At 42.7% G+C, this 18,319-nt stretch overlaps 2 protein-coding genes across 5 annotated transcripts; one reads left to right on the top strand and one right to left on the bottom strand.

The window, feature by feature from the left end:
* Positions 1-1,420: 1,420 nt before the first annotated feature.
* On the bottom strand, positions 1,421-9,831 carry LOC135095413 (intraflagellar transport protein 56-like). 4 transcript variants are annotated; one of them, XM_063996270.1, is made up of 12 exons: positions 9,709-9,831; positions 9,230-9,334; positions 8,717-8,854; positions 8,180-8,377; positions 7,302-7,510; positions 6,256-6,448; positions 5,505-5,660; positions 4,921-5,031; positions 4,250-4,447; positions 3,885-3,993; positions 3,335-3,575; positions 1,421-2,985 (listed from the first exon to the last, which is right to left on the bottom strand). In XM_063996270.1, exons 2-12 carry the CDS (start codon positions 9,230-9,232, stop codon positions 2,874-2,876), a joined length of 1,668 nt encoding a protein of 555 aa, XP_063852340.1. In that variant the 5' UTR covers positions 9,233-9,334; positions 9,709-9,831; the 3' UTR covers positions 1,421-2,873. The 4 variants fall into 4 exon arrangements, with proteins under 4 accessions (XP_063852340.1, XP_063852333.1, XP_063852327.1 ...); XM_063996263.1 differs by having other exon boundaries at positions 9,230-9,342; positions 9,709-9,825; XM_063996257.1 differs by having other exon boundaries at positions 2,845-2,985; positions 4,921-5,049.
* A 146-nt stretch (positions 9,832-9,977) lies between these two features.
* LOC135095359 (intraflagellar transport protein 80 homolog) lies at positions 9,978-16,188 on the top strand. Its single transcript, XM_063996124.1, has 7 exons — positions 9,978-10,116; positions 10,588-10,692; positions 11,571-11,734; positions 12,405-12,515; positions 12,792-12,970; positions 13,399-15,072; positions 15,153-16,188. Exons 2-7 carry the CDS (start codon positions 10,598-10,600, stop codon positions 15,252-15,254), a joined length of 2,325 nt encoding a protein of 774 aa, XP_063852194.1. The 5' UTR covers positions 9,978-10,116; positions 10,588-10,597; the 3' UTR covers positions 15,255-16,188.
* Positions 16,189-18,319: the final 2,131 nt, after the last annotated feature.

Genomic DNA, 18,319 nt, shown 5'->3' with positions numbered 1-18,319 from the left:
GGTTGCATAACGGCACAGGAAAAACTGCAAGAAGCCAGTAGGCCTATACACGTCAAGAGTATACGTATCTGCCTATGTCCACCTATCATCTCTCTTCATGAATATATCTAAATTTGTTGTCGGAGGTATTAACGTACAGTACACAATAAATAGGCTTTAATTCACATATCCTTCAGTATGTGGCAAGCCGCCTTCTCTGCCTGGCCTCTACGTGGTGGTGATTGGTGGTGGGAAATTAAGGATTTTTTTAAGAAGAGGAAGGAAACGGAGGAAAATATTGTAAGATTGGTTGTCTGCGCTGCGGTAGGCCTTCTGCTGACTATGTGAGTGTGTGTTGGGGTGTTGTGGGTGTGTGGCAGTGCTTGGGTGTGTTCTAGCAGTGTTTGGATTTTTTTTTTTTGTTATTGATGTGTGGCAGTGTCTTTTGGGTGTATTTTTTAGTGTTTTCGGTGTGTCTGTGGGGGTGACGGTATTCAGATGCTTAACAGTGCTTTGTGTGTGTGTGTGTGTGTGTGTGTGTGTGTGTGTGTGTGTGTGTGTGATATCGTGTAATAATTTTTTTCTTTTTTTTTTGTGCGTGTAGATCATTAACGTGTACGTGTGTACGTGAATAGCTGTGTGCTTACGTCAGTGTTGTGTACCTATTTGTCTACATTGTACTGTATTTATATGCACATACGTAAAAATATCATTGTGAAAACTTGAGGTGAGTTTGTGTACGTATTGGTGTATGTACGTTTAACTTGTACAGTCTCGACTGAAAAAATTTCATTCACACCACTCTTACTTTTTAACTGGAATCACGCGCTCTGCGTGTCATTCATTAAGGAGGCGTCTTCCTGCATGTACTGAGCTGGGAGCACGACTTGCTACCCTTCAAGTTTCACCATACCATGTTCACCCGAAACATCTAAAGATTTCGCCAATTTTTCGTACTTTTTTGTGGGAATAAAAGACACGCTACTCATGAAAAGAAGACCACGCGGCTGAGTGAGTACTGAACGTTTGAATGGGATTTAAACGGGAGGTATTGCGCGTTTCGCCATTTTTTTTTTTTTTTAATAACAGGGAATGCGTATGCCTCCCATATATTTTTCACAGTAAGTCATACTTTATTCATTTATTTATTTTATTGTATTTCATTTTATTTATTTATTTATTTATTTATTTTTATCTTCTTTATTTATTTTATTTTATTTTATTTTTAATTAGCTTCATCGGGGTCTCCCTGAGTTTCATAGTCATCTTTACATATGCAGTCACCTTCCACCCCTCTGAGTATTGTGAGGGAGGCCTGTGTGTATTGATAGGCAGCTCCTTCAGGATGGTGTCCCAGCGCCCTTCCATCCTTCAAGAGTTACAAGGCAAAGTACAAATTGTTATGTGCAGTAGTAATGGGGTTGTGATAAAGACTCAGAAGGCATTATGAAAATATATTTTTATTAAATTCTTTTCACATTTTATAGTGATATAGGCTGTATAAACCAAATGTGATGAGAAGTGTGATGCAATGAGGCCACAGTAATGGTGCTGTGGCCTGGCAGGAGACTATATCCATCACACGACAATGGTGTTCCAACACACCACACACATTTCACTTAAGCGCAGCCAAAGACTAAACCTTTTGCATAATCTTTGGTGCAAACAAAGGACACTACAGCAAAGACTTTCATGTAAGCACAGCTGTAGTGGTGAGCTGAAGGCAGACTCACCAAGACACTTCAGCCTTAGAGGTAGACAGGACCTGAACCTCATTTTCATAAAGGATTATGTTGCTATTGTACTGACCTTGTGTTGTCAAGCAGTGATGGCTTCCTTGTGAACAAAATGTATCAGATGAGAGAACTGTGAGCTGCTGAGGGACTAGAAAGGCTAAATGCTGGCTCATTACATGTATGACCTTCACCACCGGTTTTTTTTTTTTTTTTTTTTGTGAGCATTCCTGGATAATATTCCCAAAGGTGTGATTGTTGTGACTAACTTTTCATTATGGATAAGCATTCTACCTCATATTTTGGGACTGCAATTAAGTGAATGTATGGTTCACTGAGACTAAGAATCTCATGACTTTCTTGCCCACAGCACAGCACACCAAGTGTTGAATTGCTGCCAGTGTGGCTCCCATAACTCTGAGCTTGGATGGGTCGTTTGTGTTGTCTGTCTTCCTCATCATGGAATACTGCACAGTGTGGTGTTTTTTTTTTTTTTTTTTTAAGAAATATTAGCAATAAACATTTCCTTCTAGTTAAGAGAAAGAGGTCAATGTCCAGCTCAGAGTCAACAAAGCAACAGATAATATTTCTTATTCCCAAGATGGCATTTATATCCCTTGGCAGGTGAGGTGTGTCTTGATAGGGAGGTGTGTTGGGAGTGTGGTGGTGTGAGGAAAACATGAGGTGGCATTAGTGCTAAAAATTAACTGTGATGTGCACACACACACACACACACACACACACACACACACACACACACACACACACACACACACACAGGTTGAGAGCAGGTTGCCAGCTTTCCACTCCTGTAGGACCACACACACACACACACACACACACACACACACACACACACACACACACAGAGGAGAGCAGGACTGTTAGCCTTCTCCTGCCAGGCTGCAAGCTAACCCCTCAGCTCATGTCCCATACCACCAGGTGAACAAAGGCTGCAGTGCTGAAAGAGGCAACTTCAAACTGTCTTCACATAACTTGGAATTCCAGCCTGAACCCTCTTGGCTCTCACCTGAGCTTGCTAACCTCTAATTAACTGGGCTACTATACACAAACACATACGTATACATATCCTGCTGAGTACATGCTACATCATTTAATATGTGCATGGTTAGAAAGTGAAGAGAATAGGAGTTGCTGGTGCTACACAGGGATGTGGTTGTCCTTGGCCCACTTCTTGATGACCCTGATGATGCCCTCCACCTGCGGGTTGGCTGTGTTCCTCAGCAACTGCAGGATGTCCCCTAGAGAGTCCCTGTGAATGGAGCAACACAGGTCACCTCTCTCAATCCAGCAAGTGAATTCACTCAAATATATCCTTGAAAAAGCTTGGTAGATCACTCACACACTTGTTGCTGGCTTTATGAATGGACAGCAGATCACATGAATCATGACAAAAGCAGCAATATTTGACCAAGATACAGATTTGGATGCATAAATAAAACTAAACAACATGAGTCCCTCTTTCTTTGTATGGATATGTATAAACTTTACACCTCATTGGGCCTTTTTTTCGTCCTTTTGTTGCCTTAGGCCAGAGTCCCTTTTACATAAAAAGAACTCACATTACAAATACCCACATACAAAAGAAATATAAAACTTACTTGGGTTCTTTTCCAGCAATGATCATCTGGAACATGCCCACACATGCCCCACGCTTGCCTTCCCAGTACTCCGGATTGGGGTCCAGCCTCTCCAGCACATCGAAGGCCCGAGCTGCGTAGTAGAACTGGCCCATCTTGTAGCAGTCGTTGGCGATCAGCTGCAGCAGACTGAATGCCTCTGCTGACGTCTCCATCTTGAGATACAGTTCCCAGGCCAGTCTGGGTTTGCTGTTCATGATATCTAGAGAGATTTATAAATTGTGAGGGAAGACTTATGAGGGAAATGGATGACTGGTGTAATGGGTAAGGTTTCTTAATCAGTTTTTAAATTGTTATCAGCTAAGAAAATTGTAAAACAAGGCCTCAAATACAAAATAATGTCCTGTGGGAACTTACAGTGGGTGGCTGCCATAATGTGTAAGGTTTCTTAATAGGTTTCAAAATCACTATTACCTTAAAAGTGTATTCATATCTGCAATTTCACATCCAAAGCTCAGAAAATGCATTGAGTAAGGTCTGTAACATAAATCAATATCCTGTGGGAACTCACAGCATCTTGCCAGCCAGGACAGAAACACATAGTCATTCTTGATCTTCTCATTCTGAATCAAAAGAAAGACTTCTTCAGCCTCCTTGTAGTCCCCCACTGCTGCCTTGGCCTGAGGAAGAAGTACAATGTTACCTTTATATTCTGTCCAGATATAAAAGGAATAAAAGAAGAGTCCTTGTTTGATGAGTCCCAAGAGTTTCCAAGGGATGGCATACAAGCCTGCCATCATTCAGTTTCATTGATCATATATCCAACTGTACAGAGCATGTATTTGAATTCTTTATGTCTCATTGTTGCCCTATATAATACTAATAACCTGCATACCTCTATTACAGGTGAGGCTGCCATGTCAAGCTGGAAGTTACCTGGGCATAGTTAAAGTTGAAGGTGTCATCATTGTAGAAATAAGACTTGATGGAGTTTAGGTAGAGGAGGACATCATCAAACTGCTTAAGGAGGAAGAAGCAGGAGGCCATGCATTGCCTGCCGGGGATGGTGTCGCATTCAGATGCGCTGCCACCGACCAGCTGGAAATACTGCTGTGCGATCTTCAGGTTCTCCCTCTGCAAAACAACACCAGGTACTAAGTCATCAGCATTACCATCATCAATATCAACCTACCATATGACCCAGAACCAAGCATGCTAACCACTAGCTAAATGAAAATACTGTTGTGCAAGAGCAAGTATTGTCCCATTCACTGTGAGAGAATCTTTTCCATAATCACTTACAATCTTTTAGACACATTTTTGTTTTATCTTTCTATCTACCTATATACAAGGCCACACACTTACATCATTCACACTCTTAGTCATGTCAGCCCCTGATGGAAAGGGACCACTCGGGTACACCAGACATAGCACAGCTGGCCACATACTTAGTCTCTTAAATAAATTTGTAGCCTAAAAAAGACAAAATTAATCTCCTCTTCAACCTTTTTTTTCTTTGTGTCCATGCAGATATTCCCTACAGTGCTCTGAATGTTGTGAAAGGATGACCATGGCAGTACAAGGGTTACTCTCAGAAGATAACTCACAGATCCAGTTTCCTGTCCAATGGCAGCATTGACGACTCCCTTGAGGATGTACTCCTGGGGCACGGTGGGCTCCAGGTCCTTGAGAAGAGTGTATGCCTCCTGCACTTCATCCTGCAGGACACGATCAGTCTGTTATGGTGAAGCCAACACCACCACAGTCCAAGTCATTGTGGGTGGATGGATGTTTGATGAGCAGCTGTTGTCATCATTGATTTAATCCATTGTATCTTTCCACATCAGGTGAATCAAGATGAAAAGGATATATAAACATTAAAATTTCTTGTCTTGTATTTAATCACTATTTTGGCCTTTATCTCCAATGATTTATCCTTCTATTTGCCATCAGAAAGCTTCATTCAGTGCAAGGACTGCTGAAATCCTCCAGATACACTAAGCTCTCAATGAGTGCAGCTGTTTTAAGCTCACATGTGACTCAGTACACTTAAAGGTCAAGTGGTGAAGACAAAACATACCAAGTAAACTGTAGTAGACTAAAGTAATCAACATGCTGGCTGTGTACTTAGGCTATCTTCTTCCAGGCAGCATCAGTGCGGATCCTCAGGAAGACACCTGCTGCCACTCACCTGTTTGAGGTAATAGATGACCAGGTTGAGTCGAGCCTCGGGAATGACGTCCACCAGCGGCGGCAGCACCTGCAGGGCACTCTCTCCTCCCCGGAACACCACCAGGTTGTGACGCACCAGGTCTTGGGCGAAGGTGAGTGGTGATGACGTGACATCCTGAATGCAGTGAGTTATATGAGAACTAGTGTACTGTTATGTATATTAAGTATGATGTGTGCTATGTAGCTAGTGAACTCTGGAACCCCCCCTGCCCGCTTCTGTATGTTCTACCTTTGACTTGACTCGTTTCAAGAGGGAGGTTTCGAGACACTTCTCAAATTTTGGATAATACTTTACAGGCTTTATTCTTTAGGAGTGGCAGCTTTTCTTTTCATGATTGTTTGTTGCCCTATGCCAGAGACCCTCTAACATAAAAAAAAAGAAAGAAAAAAGTAGCCATATATATCCTAAAAGCCATAATAACAAAATACAGTAAGAAATAAAAAGAATGTATGTTAATGAAAGAACAATAAACATGTGATAGATAATCTGAAAAATCAACAAACATGATTACTGCAAAAGGATTACATAAATGAGATAGAAACTCTATCAAATCAACAAACATGAAAAAAAGGCACAGAAAATCTAAAAAAAACTCACCAAACACAAAAAATACAATAAAAAACCTGACAAACCAACAAACATCATCACAGCCAAAAAAAGAACAAATCAAAACAAGAAAAGTACAAGAAACCAGAAAGTTAGGAATCACCTGCAATGCCCTAAGCTCCTGTTCGGCCGCCTTTCCGTTGTAGAGCCTGAAGTGGTTGCAAGCCTTGAGATTGATGGCGATGGGAGAGTCAGGGTAGTGCTGCAGGTAGACGGCAAGCACCTCCTGGGACACATCGTAGTAATCCAGCTTGTAGTAACACAGAGCCACATAGACATTGAGCGCCAGGTACTCTCTGCAGGCACAGTGAAGAGTTACTGCACTGGGGACTGTGATAAGAGTGCAGAAGAAACGTTGGAAAAGACAGGTGCTCTTAGGAGATGGAATGAAGGTGAAGCTAGTGACTGGGGAATGTAGAAGTATAAGAGTGGTGTATACAGTTATAATAGGTGATGTAAGGAAGATAAAGCAAACTAAACCATTAAAGAGGCAGATTTTAGATTCATAAGATACATGAAAGTTGGCTGAGAAAAATGCTCTGAGAAGATGGAATGAATGTGTAGCTGATGACTGAGGAATCAAGAAGTATAAGAGTAATGTATATAGTTATAATAGGTGATGTAAGGAAGATAGAGCAAACTTAGCTATCAAGGAGGTAGGTGCTGGAATCATAAGATATATGAAAATGTTGGCAAAGGTAGGTGCTCTTAGGAGATGGAATGAGTGTGAAGCTGATGACTAGAGAGTCAAAAAGTACAATAGTGGTGGTATACTAAAAGAATGTAATGCAAAAAAGTCTAAACATACCTAACAGTCAGAGAGGCAGAGGCAGGTGTTAGAGCAATGAGATATATGATGAGTTCTTGTAAAGTTTGGGTAAAAGCCGAGACATTGAAATACAGAAGAGAAACTGTAGTTGACTGGATGTAGCTCATATACAACTTGGAAAGCAAGTGTAATAGCTGTAAGATATGTGAGGAATTCTTTTCAAGGTTAGAGTAGAAGGTGAGATGTTGAAATGTAGAAAAGAAACTATAATTCAGTGGCCGTAGCTCACCATTTATCTTAGAAGGAACTAGAGAAGTGAGAATTAGGCAAAGGCATCTACAACATATACCAACCCACACACTGCTGTCCACACCACCCACCTGTTGTCCAGCAGAATGCGCTTGTATATGTCAATGGCCTCCTGGTAGTGGGAGCGCAGGTAGTGAATGGAGGCTAGACTGAGCTGGTCCTCAATCACGTCCTCCAGCTGCTGGTGGTGCATCATGAGCCTCTTCTCGTCGTTGAACTTGTGAGCCAGGTGGAAGAAGAGGCGGGTGCGCAGTGCTGACTTGGGGGCCTTCTCTGCTGCCTGGGGGTAGGGGGTAACCTCAGAAGACCTCGCAGCAAAATAGTACAATCTGGTTATCTATTAACTACATAGTTATGAGACAGAACAGTATTTTATCGTTATTAAAAGGCTTGCATAAACTACTGACTGGAGGAGCTACAAAAGATGGGTGTAATGATGGGCAGGTCTAGTGAGAGGAATCAGACTAAATATGTTCTCTCACCAAAACACTTTAGATTAGGATGGCATGTTATTAGCTTAATGCATCCAGCCACAACCCCAGACAGCCCTTGCCCTAAAAACAAGTTTCTGAATGCTGCTGTTAATGATGATGATTATTGTTTTCAAATTGTCCACTCAACATTATGGGAAACAACTGTGGATGCTACTATGAAAAACTGCTCAGCAAGAGAGGAGCTGAGAGATAGAGCTTGGAGAATTAGGAAGCTAAGAGAACTTGGCAAATAAGCTGCAAATCTTGTAATCCTGTAACTTAATGAGCTCCTATCAGGTAAACACTTAGAAAACCCATTGTCTCACATCACACACAATAAAACTCATATACCACAGCTCCAACAAGCACAACATAGTGTACCATTATGCAGCAAATCAGACCACACCTCACACTTTCATTCACTTTGTTCAGCTCTTGGTTATATCTTTATGCTGAAACTCAGGACCCACACTTACTTCCTCTGCCTCGGGGTACATGCCCAGGTAGAAGTAGCAGCAGGCCAGGCTGATCCAGTTCTCTGGTGCTGGGTTCTTGTGGTTCACTGTCAGCTTCTGGAACTCCACCAGTGCCCGCTTGTAGTCTCCAAGGTGGAAGGCACAGTAGCCAATCCACTGGTCAGTCTGTTCGTTGGCATTGCCACTGTTGCGCTGAAACTAGGATATGAAAGTTGCTTTGGTGTTAGCTGCTAAGATCTTATGAACATAAGAAAATAAGGGAAGCTGCAAGAGACCATCAGGCTCACATGTAGCAGTCTCTGTATGAAATATGCCTATCATCACTAAAAGCAAAGAAGTGGTTGTTTTGAACTCTGTGAAATTTGATAAGAAATGGAATCTCAAACCACAGAACTATCTCCCTTTTGAACACGAAATAAAGACTGTATCTCCAGCAAAGTAAGCAAATAAGTGCTTGTTTTGGAGTGTGTAAAACTTGCAAAGAGACACATTTACAAACCACAAAACTGAACATGAACATAAACATGAAGTAAATACCTCCAGCAGAGTGATTGCTCCAGTGAAGTCTCTCTTCTTCAGGAAATCTTCAAGTTTTGGCAAAGCTTTCTTGTTGCTGCCGGCACCGACTTGAGCGTTGGCGTTGGAACCCAAAGCTGGTTTTGCACGTGACAGAATCTGGAATACATTTATACTGATTAGACATTGAAATCCATGCATGTCAAAATTAAAATGATGAACACTACTTAAAGAAATAAATTACTGTAAGGACTGAGAATTGACAGTAACAGTAGAAAGACTGTTAGTCCTACAAGGTTGCAAGAGGAGACTCTGGCCTAGTACAACAAAAATACTATAATTAAAAAGCCCTGCTGAAGGTGCTGGTCCACAAAAAAGTGTAGTGAAAAGAGTTATCCACAATTTGCAGAAAAGGCCATTTGTGATGTGCTAAAATCATCTTATCAAAAGTGAAAAATGTAAGATCATAAAACAGAAGGCTCCTCTCCACCCATTAGATGACAGCATAACACCACACACTGGGAGATGCCTCACCATTTTGGGTGTTGGTGGAGGCTTCCCGCTGGGGACACGTGTTGGGTGAGGCAGACCCTAATCTCCCACCATAGGGCACCAGGGTGTGTTTTGACTCTGCTCACCCTGAAATACTGGAAACCATGAATGAAGTTATTATTACTGTTGTTGCTGTTGTTGTTATTGTTGTTGTTGAAGTAGTAGTAGTAGTAGTTGTTGTTGTTGTTACTATTTCTTATTTTCATACCAGTATATCAAACTTTACACACAGAGAGAGAGAGAGAGAGAGAGAGAGAGAGAGAGAGAGAGAGAGAGAGAGAGAGAGAGAGAGAGAGAGAGAGAGAGAGAGAGAGAGAGAAATATGTACATAGAAAGTCTTGGAATATTGCTGATAACTGTAAGAATTAAAATTTTATGGCAGAATGTTGCTGGTACATTATGACGCTCCTTGAAAAATCTCTTCTTCAGTTTAGCCTTAATGACTTGAAACACACACTGACCTCTACTCTCTCACCCTCCGTGGCTACATGTTTCGCCTGGAACAGTGGCAGCGTCCTCTGAGGTGGCCTGGCGCTCCCTGTCGACCCTCACCTCCACGCGGCTCAGGAATGTTTGTTAGTCCCGGTCGCCATGGTAACGAGAGACAGACAACCAAAACTCTTGTATTAAACCTAAACCACCAAGATATAAGCTTCCAAATAGTTTATTATGATGTTTTGTATTTTTTATCTGACTGTGTGTTTTAGTTATTCAGTGATTGTTGAATAATGAAGGGAGAAAAGTACAAGTGTTTTCCCGCATGTGACTCGTGTTTGTTTACATTCCTGAGTCGAGGGACGCGGGAGGGAGGGTTGTCATCTGTCACCTGTATCGTGTGTGTGACACAGGCGCTGCCTCCACAACACCAGGTGAGAAGCTAGGCACGTCTGAATCAGTAAAGCTCAGAAGTCCATGTCATATTTTCCATAAGTAACTGTTCGACCCTGTTCAGCCCTGGAGCTCCTTGCCTGCCTGCATGCTTGTGTTCCCTCCTATCTTTGACTAGAACTGTTTCAGGAGGGAAGTTTCAAGACCCTTAAATTTAGGAAAACCCATTTGACTACACATCTTGAGGACTGGCATCATTATTGAGTTTTTTTTTATGTAGTCTTTTTTTTACCCTAGGCCAGAGACTGTTATTACGTAAAAAAATGCCAAGAGAATGACCGTCAGGAATTTAAAAGGTTATTATGGGTATAGATGAGACAGATATTTGATAGTTGGAAGAAATACCCCCAAAAGTAATGCTTCATGTCAAATTCTACTGGATACAAGTTACAAGTGTGTATTAGGTATGATATTGTAATGCAGGAGATATAATTTATGTTTATATTTTTCAGTCTTGTGACAATGCGCTTCAAAACATCAATACTGAATAAACCCAAGCATACAGACCTTGTGTCCTGTGTGGGATGGATGTCACCTGATGAAGTGTATTCCTGCAGGTAAGTTATTTATTAATTGTGTCTGGTTTTAGAATTGGTGTGTGGTGATGTGCTGTGCTTTAATGATAAACTGTTACTGTAACACAGTGGTTCTCAAACTATGGGTCGCGACCCAAAGTTGGGTTGCGAGATAAATTTTGATGGGTCGCAGGGACACAGGAACATTATCATTCTTTCAGTGTTTCAGTGTATTTCAGTTACTTGATTGAATTATTCTTCTTTAACCACAAATAACTTTTGTTATGTATGTTCATCTTCCCCCCACCTCCCTCCTCCTGGGCCCCACGTAATGGTGTCTCTGACAGGAATGACTCCTGTATCAAACGCGTATGTTGGACTGGCAGTGGGCCCATGCAGGCTCGTGCGCGGTGTCTATTTTCCACCAACCGCAGGCGAGGGAGGTTGTGCCGTTTGCAGTCATTTATGTGTGTGTGTGTGTGTGTGTGTGTGTGTGTGTGTGTGTGTGTGTATAATTATATAATATCTTGCTTCTTATACTACTTACTATATTTACTAACTAATAATGATAATAATAATAATAATAATCTTTTGTTCTTATTGGTTTATTCTACAACTTCATCACATATGAACCAATCATGGGTCGCGAAGGAATGATATGTTCCAAATAGGGTCGCTCATGAAAAAGTTTGAGAACCACTGCTGTAACGTGCTGTGTTATGTACTACCAAGAATGTGCTTGTTGAAATAGTGTGATGCTGCTGTGTTCTTAATAATGATGATATATGTGTAACAGTGTAATTTTGAATGCTGAATTTACTAAAGAATGGCAGTGTGAGGTTTTCATGGGTGTTACTGTAAAGTGTGATAGCTTAGCATGCATAGTGATGTTGTGTGTTGACGTTGGTGTTGTCTTGCAGTGATGACCAGCAACTCCTTCAGTGGAATCTGGTGTCCAATGAGACCACAAAGGTTGTACAGTTTCCCTCCTCCCTGTACCCTATTGACCTACAGTGGCTCCCCAGGACAGCTGTGCAGAAAACCAAAGTTGGTTCGGAGGTGTTTTTGCTGACTGCATGCGATGGTAAGACTTGAGATGTTGTGGTGTTTTTTTTTATGCAGGAGGGGCATCAGCCAAGGGCAACTAAATTATAAGAAAAAAAAAAACCCCACTGAGGTACCAGTCCCCAAACAAAGTGAAAAGTGGTTGTCAAAAAATTAAAGGATAGGTGACTTGAAGCCTCTAAACAAGCATGCATATGATGTTATACAAAATGAAGGAATAATCAGTAAATTTCATGTGAGAAGCCTCAAAATCAATCTGTATCTCAATGGAACGGCTAAGTAAGGTTTCCAGAAGACAACAGTCAACTACTTCACAAGAGTGACCACAGCAAGCCCAGGTAGCAGTGATTCATGTTACAGTGGTGCTGGGCAGGACACCTTCTTACTCCTCCTTTCCTGCCTTAGGGAAACTGATAAAATTATGTGACTGTGAATTTGGATTTGAGGTACCATGGTAAATTGGGTAATGAACAGAGAATGTTTGAACCACATAACTACATTAACAATTCGCCCACTATCTTTACATTCTTCTTAAATGCTCATTTTTTCAGGGGAAGCTTAGGATTGCAGTAACTCCATATAAAAAGACTAAAACTAGATAGAATGGCATTGTAAGAAAACTATATGTAATGGGAAGGTTATTGCAGGATAGTAGGAAATAAGAGTATACTGAAAACTCATTTTTTCAGGGAAGTTTTACATAGTGGGTCGCAATGGGCGCATTGAGAAGACTGTGGAGGCTCACCGTGGGGCTGTGTTGGCAGGGCAGTGGAGCCACGACGGGGCTGGACTTGTTACTGGTGTGTGCCTCCTCCCTTCAGTGTGGCAGGAGCATCTGTTGTTTGTGTACAGTGGACATTTCAGTGCTAGGGTTGTGTGTTATTTGGTTGATGTTTGTTGTGTGTGTTATTATTTTGAATTCCTGTGTTTTACCTGTTTTTATTTGTATTTATCCGATTGTATTTTTTATAGGATTAGGTCAAGCTTAAAGAATCCTGTGTGTCATACTACATCACACATTTACCCTTCCCCTTGACACCACATTGGTCCATGCACTCAGACTTGTCTCACTGCAGCTGGTGAGGATGGCTTGGTGAAGATCTGGTCCCGCAGTGGCATGTTGAGGTCCACGCTGGCCCAGGTGTCCGTGCCGGTGTACGGGGCAGCCTGGGCCCCTGACTCTGATGGGGTGCTGTATACCACAGGCACCAACCTCATCATCAAGCCACTTGCCCCTAACTCCAAGCCTATACAGGTGAGAGGCAGCACAGATATTGGATTAGAATTTGTGTCCAGTAGTGATTTATTTACTTATTGCATTTATTTGTATATTTATTTATTTATTTGTTTCATATTGTAAATACTAAGGAAGAAGATTCATGTTTAGAATTACACCATCTAGATATCTGCTATTGCTGAGTAACTTGAAATCATCATTGAATCAGTAATCTATTGTCTTGCATTTCTTGTATTACCAACCAGCTGTGCCTGAATTCCTTGGGTAGAGTATGGTGCTACTTGAGATTCCCTTTCCATCAGGGGCTGACAGGGCTACAAGTCTGAGTGGTGTGTGCATGAGTGTGTGGTGCTTTGTCTGGGCTGCCCTGTGTGGAATTGCCAGCCTAGTATATAGATAGACCAATTAATCTCAATGTATTTAGACATGACATGTTTGCCTCATAGTGGAAGGCGCATGATGGGGTGATCCTGAAGGTGGCATGGAACCCAAACACTGGCCTCATCCTGTCAGGTGGTGAAGACACAAGGTACCGCGTGTGGGACAACTTTGGCCGACAGCTGTACACCTCCACCCCACACCACCATCCCATCACCTCCCTTGCCTGGTCTCCTGACGGCCAGCTCTTTGCAGTGGGCTCCTTCAACACTCTCAGACTTTGTGACAAGGCCGGCTGGTGTCACTCCCTGGAGAAGCCGAGCACTGGCAGCATCTTCAACATTGCTTGGTCAAGTGATGGGACGCAGTTTGCTGGGGCGTGTGGCAACGGGCATGTCATATTCTCCCACATCATTGAGAAACACCTGGAGTGGAAGAACTACGAGGCCACAGTGACCAGCCGGAAAACCATTGCCTTGCGTGATGTGACCAATGAGGCCTGGGAGAAGCTTGAGATGAGAGACCGCATCATCAACGTGTCTCTGTCTTACGGCTACATGGTCATCATCACTTCCTCCCAGGGCTACATTTATTCCACGCGGAACTGGAACACGCCCTTCATCTTCGATCTCAAAGAGTCCAACGTGAGCCTCATTGTGCAGGCGGAGCGCCACTTCCTGGTGGTGGATGGGGCCAATGTTTATGTCTACTCCTATGACGGCCGGGTGCTGTGTGCGCCACGCTGGCCAGGGATGCGGACAGATGTGCTCAACAGTCGCACTGTCTCACTCTCCAATGACACGCTGGCCATCCGGGACAAGAGTGATGAAAAAGTGGTGCACCTGTTTGATGCCACCACAGGTAAGGGCCTCAATGACGGCAAAGCGTGGTCCCACAAGCTGGAGATAGTGGAAGTGGCCCTGGACAAGGTTGGGACGGCTCATGAGAGGCGCATGGCCATCGTGGACCGTAACCGTGACCTCCTACTGGTGACCCTGCAGCGTGTGGGCACCATGAGCCGGGCGGTGAAGCTGGGCAGCATGGTGCAGTCCCTGTGCTGGAATGATGGGGCGAATATGCTGGCGGCGCTGCAGGATTCTAAGTTTACTGTCTGGTTCTACCCTGCTGTGGTGTTTGTGGACCGTGACATGCTGCAGGCCACTGCCATGGAGCGCGACGCAGCAGAGTACGGCAAGAACGCGGTGGTGGACAGCTTCCTGGATTCTGTGGTGACTGTGAGGCGGGCAGATGGCAGCCTGGTCACCACAAGCATCACGCCATACCCTGCACTGCTCCACAGCTATGTGACTGCCAAGCGCTGGGATGATGCAGTGAGGCTGGCCAGGTTTGTGAAGGATGACATTGTGTGGGCGTGTTTGGCGGCCATGTCCACCGCTCACAAGGAGCTCATCACTGCTGAGGTGGCATATGCTGCAATAGACCAGGCTGAGAAGGTGCAGTACATTCGCTACATCAAAGAAATACCCATCAAGGAAGTACGGGTGGCTGAGATGGCCATGCTGGGAGGCCACATAGGAGATGCTGAGGCTACTTTAGTTCAGTCTGGCCTTTACTTCAGGGCCATTATGCTGAATCTCATGACTTACAACTTTGAGCGAGCGCTGCAGCTGGCCATTAGACACAAGACGCACGTGGACACAGTGGTTGCTTACAGGAAGAGGTACCTGGCTCGCTTCAACAAGACGGAAACCAGCAAGCTCTTCCAGCAGTACGAAAAGCAGGTAAGGATCGAGAGCAAGTGACACTGATGCATAGAAACATGATTAATTCTGTGGTTATTCTAATTGTGCTTCTTCCACAGGTGAATGTAGACTGGAAGACAATTAATGAGAAGATTGCAATGGAGTACCAAAGGGAGAGGGAGAAGCCAACCTCTCCGCAGTCTAACTTTGTGGACACGTGAATGGTGGGGCATGCTTCATCCTGACCCTCAGCCTTGGCATTGCAGTGTGACATCTCCATTAGTGTAGCCAGTTTGAATCTCACAGCAGGGAAAGTATACTGAAAACTTTTTTGATGTTATTATTGATATTTAAATGTGACGGCTTGTATGGATAGTATATTTTCTTAGGCTCCATACATGCTTCAGTGTGTCAGCCTTATTCATGTAGTGGCAGCTTGTAATGATGCATCTGTGAGTCAGAGGCAGTGTTTGGTTCATGGGTCCAAGGCATTGAGGAGTGAAGAGTTGTGTAGAAGTGATCTGTGTCTTGTAAGCTGTGATAAGGTGAGAGCTATGTGTGTGTGTGTGTGTGTGTGTGTGTGTGTGTGTGTGTGTGTGTGTGTGTGTGTGTGTGTGTGTGTGTTTCTCCGTCCAGTATGTACAAATATAAAGAAAGAATTTTATCTATAATATATAATAATATAGTTTAGTCATGTGTGCAGTGGAAGGACAATTCTAGTCACACTAGTCCTCAAAGCATATTCACATTCTAGTCGTCAGCATAACCATTACTAATTTATAAGCTTCAAGAATCTCATGGCACTGTATGTGGATCATATAAAGTTAAACTAGTTACTGTATGCAAGCCAATGAAAGATGATGAAAATAATATTGTTTTAGATTATACATACACTTGAATCATGCACTCCTATTTTGTTTTGCATGAAGAAGAGAGTCAGTGAAACTATATCCTTTACTAAGTCAGAGTGCCTAAGAGAGAGTGGAGTGCCTTCATTACAGGAGTGTATGATCTGTATGTGTGTATCCCTAAATATGACCATGTTATGAGGTAGGTGGAGGGGATGGACTGTCATTATTTTTCATTGCATCCTGTGGGCACTCAATATTGGAAGCCTGAAGAGAAAAGTGACCTGAATAAAGTAAAATCGTGCAATATTGGGACTTTAATCAACCATGCTCAGTCATTGTATTAATCCAGCCATTCCTGTTCATTAGGTTTTATTAACGCATGACGCTCACAGCATGAGGCTGCTGTGTGTGGCTTGAATAGTGATGATGGTGGTGGTAATAGTAGTAGTAGTAGCAGTAGTAACAGCAGTTGTGTTGGCTGTTAGAACAAGAGGTACTGCTCAATGTCACACTATAATTATTATTATTTGTAGTAGTAGTAGTAGTGATGGTGGTAATAAAAGTAGTTGTCTCCCTTTTATGTAAGGGATACTGGCCAAGGGCAACAGAATTTATATAGAAAAGGTCCACTGTTGTATTAATATTGCTAATACTAATACCTGTGTTAGCATTGGATAATCTTTTTGGCACCTTTAGTAAGTCATTTCTCTCCTGCCTTTTTGGAGAGTGAGGAGAGAAAGGAGAGGAAATATTAGAGAGGGAGAGGACAGTATGAGGGGAAAAAAAAAGGGAGGGAATTTGAGGGAGAGAGAAAATAAGGGAAGGAATAATTTGAGGGAAAGGAAGGGGAATGAGTAGAGAAAGGAGGAGAAATATGAGACATATATAAGACAAGAAATAAGGGAAAAGAAACACACAGTGACGGGGATGACGGAGATGAGGAAGAATGTGAGGGAAAGGAAGGAAAGTTAGCAGAGAAATGGGAAATGTGGGAGAGGGAAGAGAATATGAGAGACAAGAGGGAAAAAAAGATGTACTAGGTCATAATTCTGGCCTGTCTGCATGTGACCTTGACCGGGATAAAGCCTGGAGGCCAACTGGTGTAATTATTTCATCAAGTAATTACATAATGATAAAAAAGACTCAACAGGTAAATGATTTTATGTGGCATGTGTTGCTCCAGGCGACATGCACATCACAGGCCCTCATGCTGTAGGACTTAATGAGGTCAAAGTTCTTTTCTCTCTCTCTCTCTCTCTCTCTCTCTCTCTCTCTCTCTCTCTCTCTCTCTCTCTCTCTCTCTCTCTCTCTCTCTCTCTCTCTCTCTCTTCAGTACACCCCTCACGACCACCACCATCATCATCAGCATCGTCATTATCAGAAGCGTTGTCACTATCAACACCACCACCAATGTCATCATCATCATCATCAGCAGCATTATCATCGTTATCACTACCATTTTCATTATTAGCATCAACATTATTACCATTGTCATCATCAGCAGCAGCAGTATTATCACCACCATCGTTACCACTGTTATTATCATCAAGACTACCACCACCATCATCACCATTTCCATTACCATCAGCATCATCTTTATCAACATCAGTACCATTGCCATCATTATCACCATTATCACCATTATTATCATCGTCACCATCAACCTCCTTTCACTCCTCTATCTGCTGCCCGTCTTTTCCAAACCACTCCAGGGAAACCTCTTATTATATCTTTCCATCTCTCTGCCTTACGTCATTCTCAAAACTGATAGGGAATAATGCTGATAAACTTTCTGTGGCTATTGTTGATTTTGTCACCTTAAAACAACAACAACAACAATAACAATGCAAGTCTTAACAGTTCCTCTACTACATCATCTACAGGTACAGGCAAGGTAAGTGAGAGTTCACACACAGGGGAGGGAAAAGTAGAGGGCTGAGTGAGAGTGGGATGGAGGTGAGGAGAGTTTAGTAGTACAGTCTCTCTCTCTCTCTCTCTCTCTCTCTCTCTCTCTCTCTCTCTCTCTCTCTCTCTCTCTCTCTCAAGAAACAAGTGTCTATCCTAAGTACCTTCAACGTATATTCTTTGTCTAGCATTCTGAAAGACACTGATGCTAATCTAGATCTTTGGTATATACTAGAAAAGAGGTCAGCATTAGGCATATATTTAACAGGGCCCAAGCTCTTACCCATTATTACTCTGGTTTTAATATTTACCATCCCTGCCAGTACTGCGTGTTAGGTCAGAATCTTCTTAGTTCTCATTCCTCCCTCAGTAAGTCACGATTATTAAGTTCCCTCCTGTTATTGTTTCCTTTCCCCCACCCTCCCCCTCCTCTCTCTAACACTGACCTTTATGCACAGAACACAAAGATAAATGAATAGCCACAACACAGGGCAAGTTAAGTGAGTTTTTAGGGTGACACCGGATCCCAT

The sequence above is a fragment of the Scylla paramamosain genome, chromosome 3, assembly GCF_035594125.1.
Source record: "Scylla paramamosain isolate STU-SP2022 chromosome 3, ASM3559412v1, whole genome shotgun sequence".
Lineage (NCBI taxonomy): Eukaryota > Metazoa > Arthropoda > Malacostraca > Decapoda > Portunidae > Scylla > Scylla paramamosain.
Note: the sequence above shows the minus strand (reverse complement) of the source record. Positions and strands in the feature narration are given on the sequence as shown.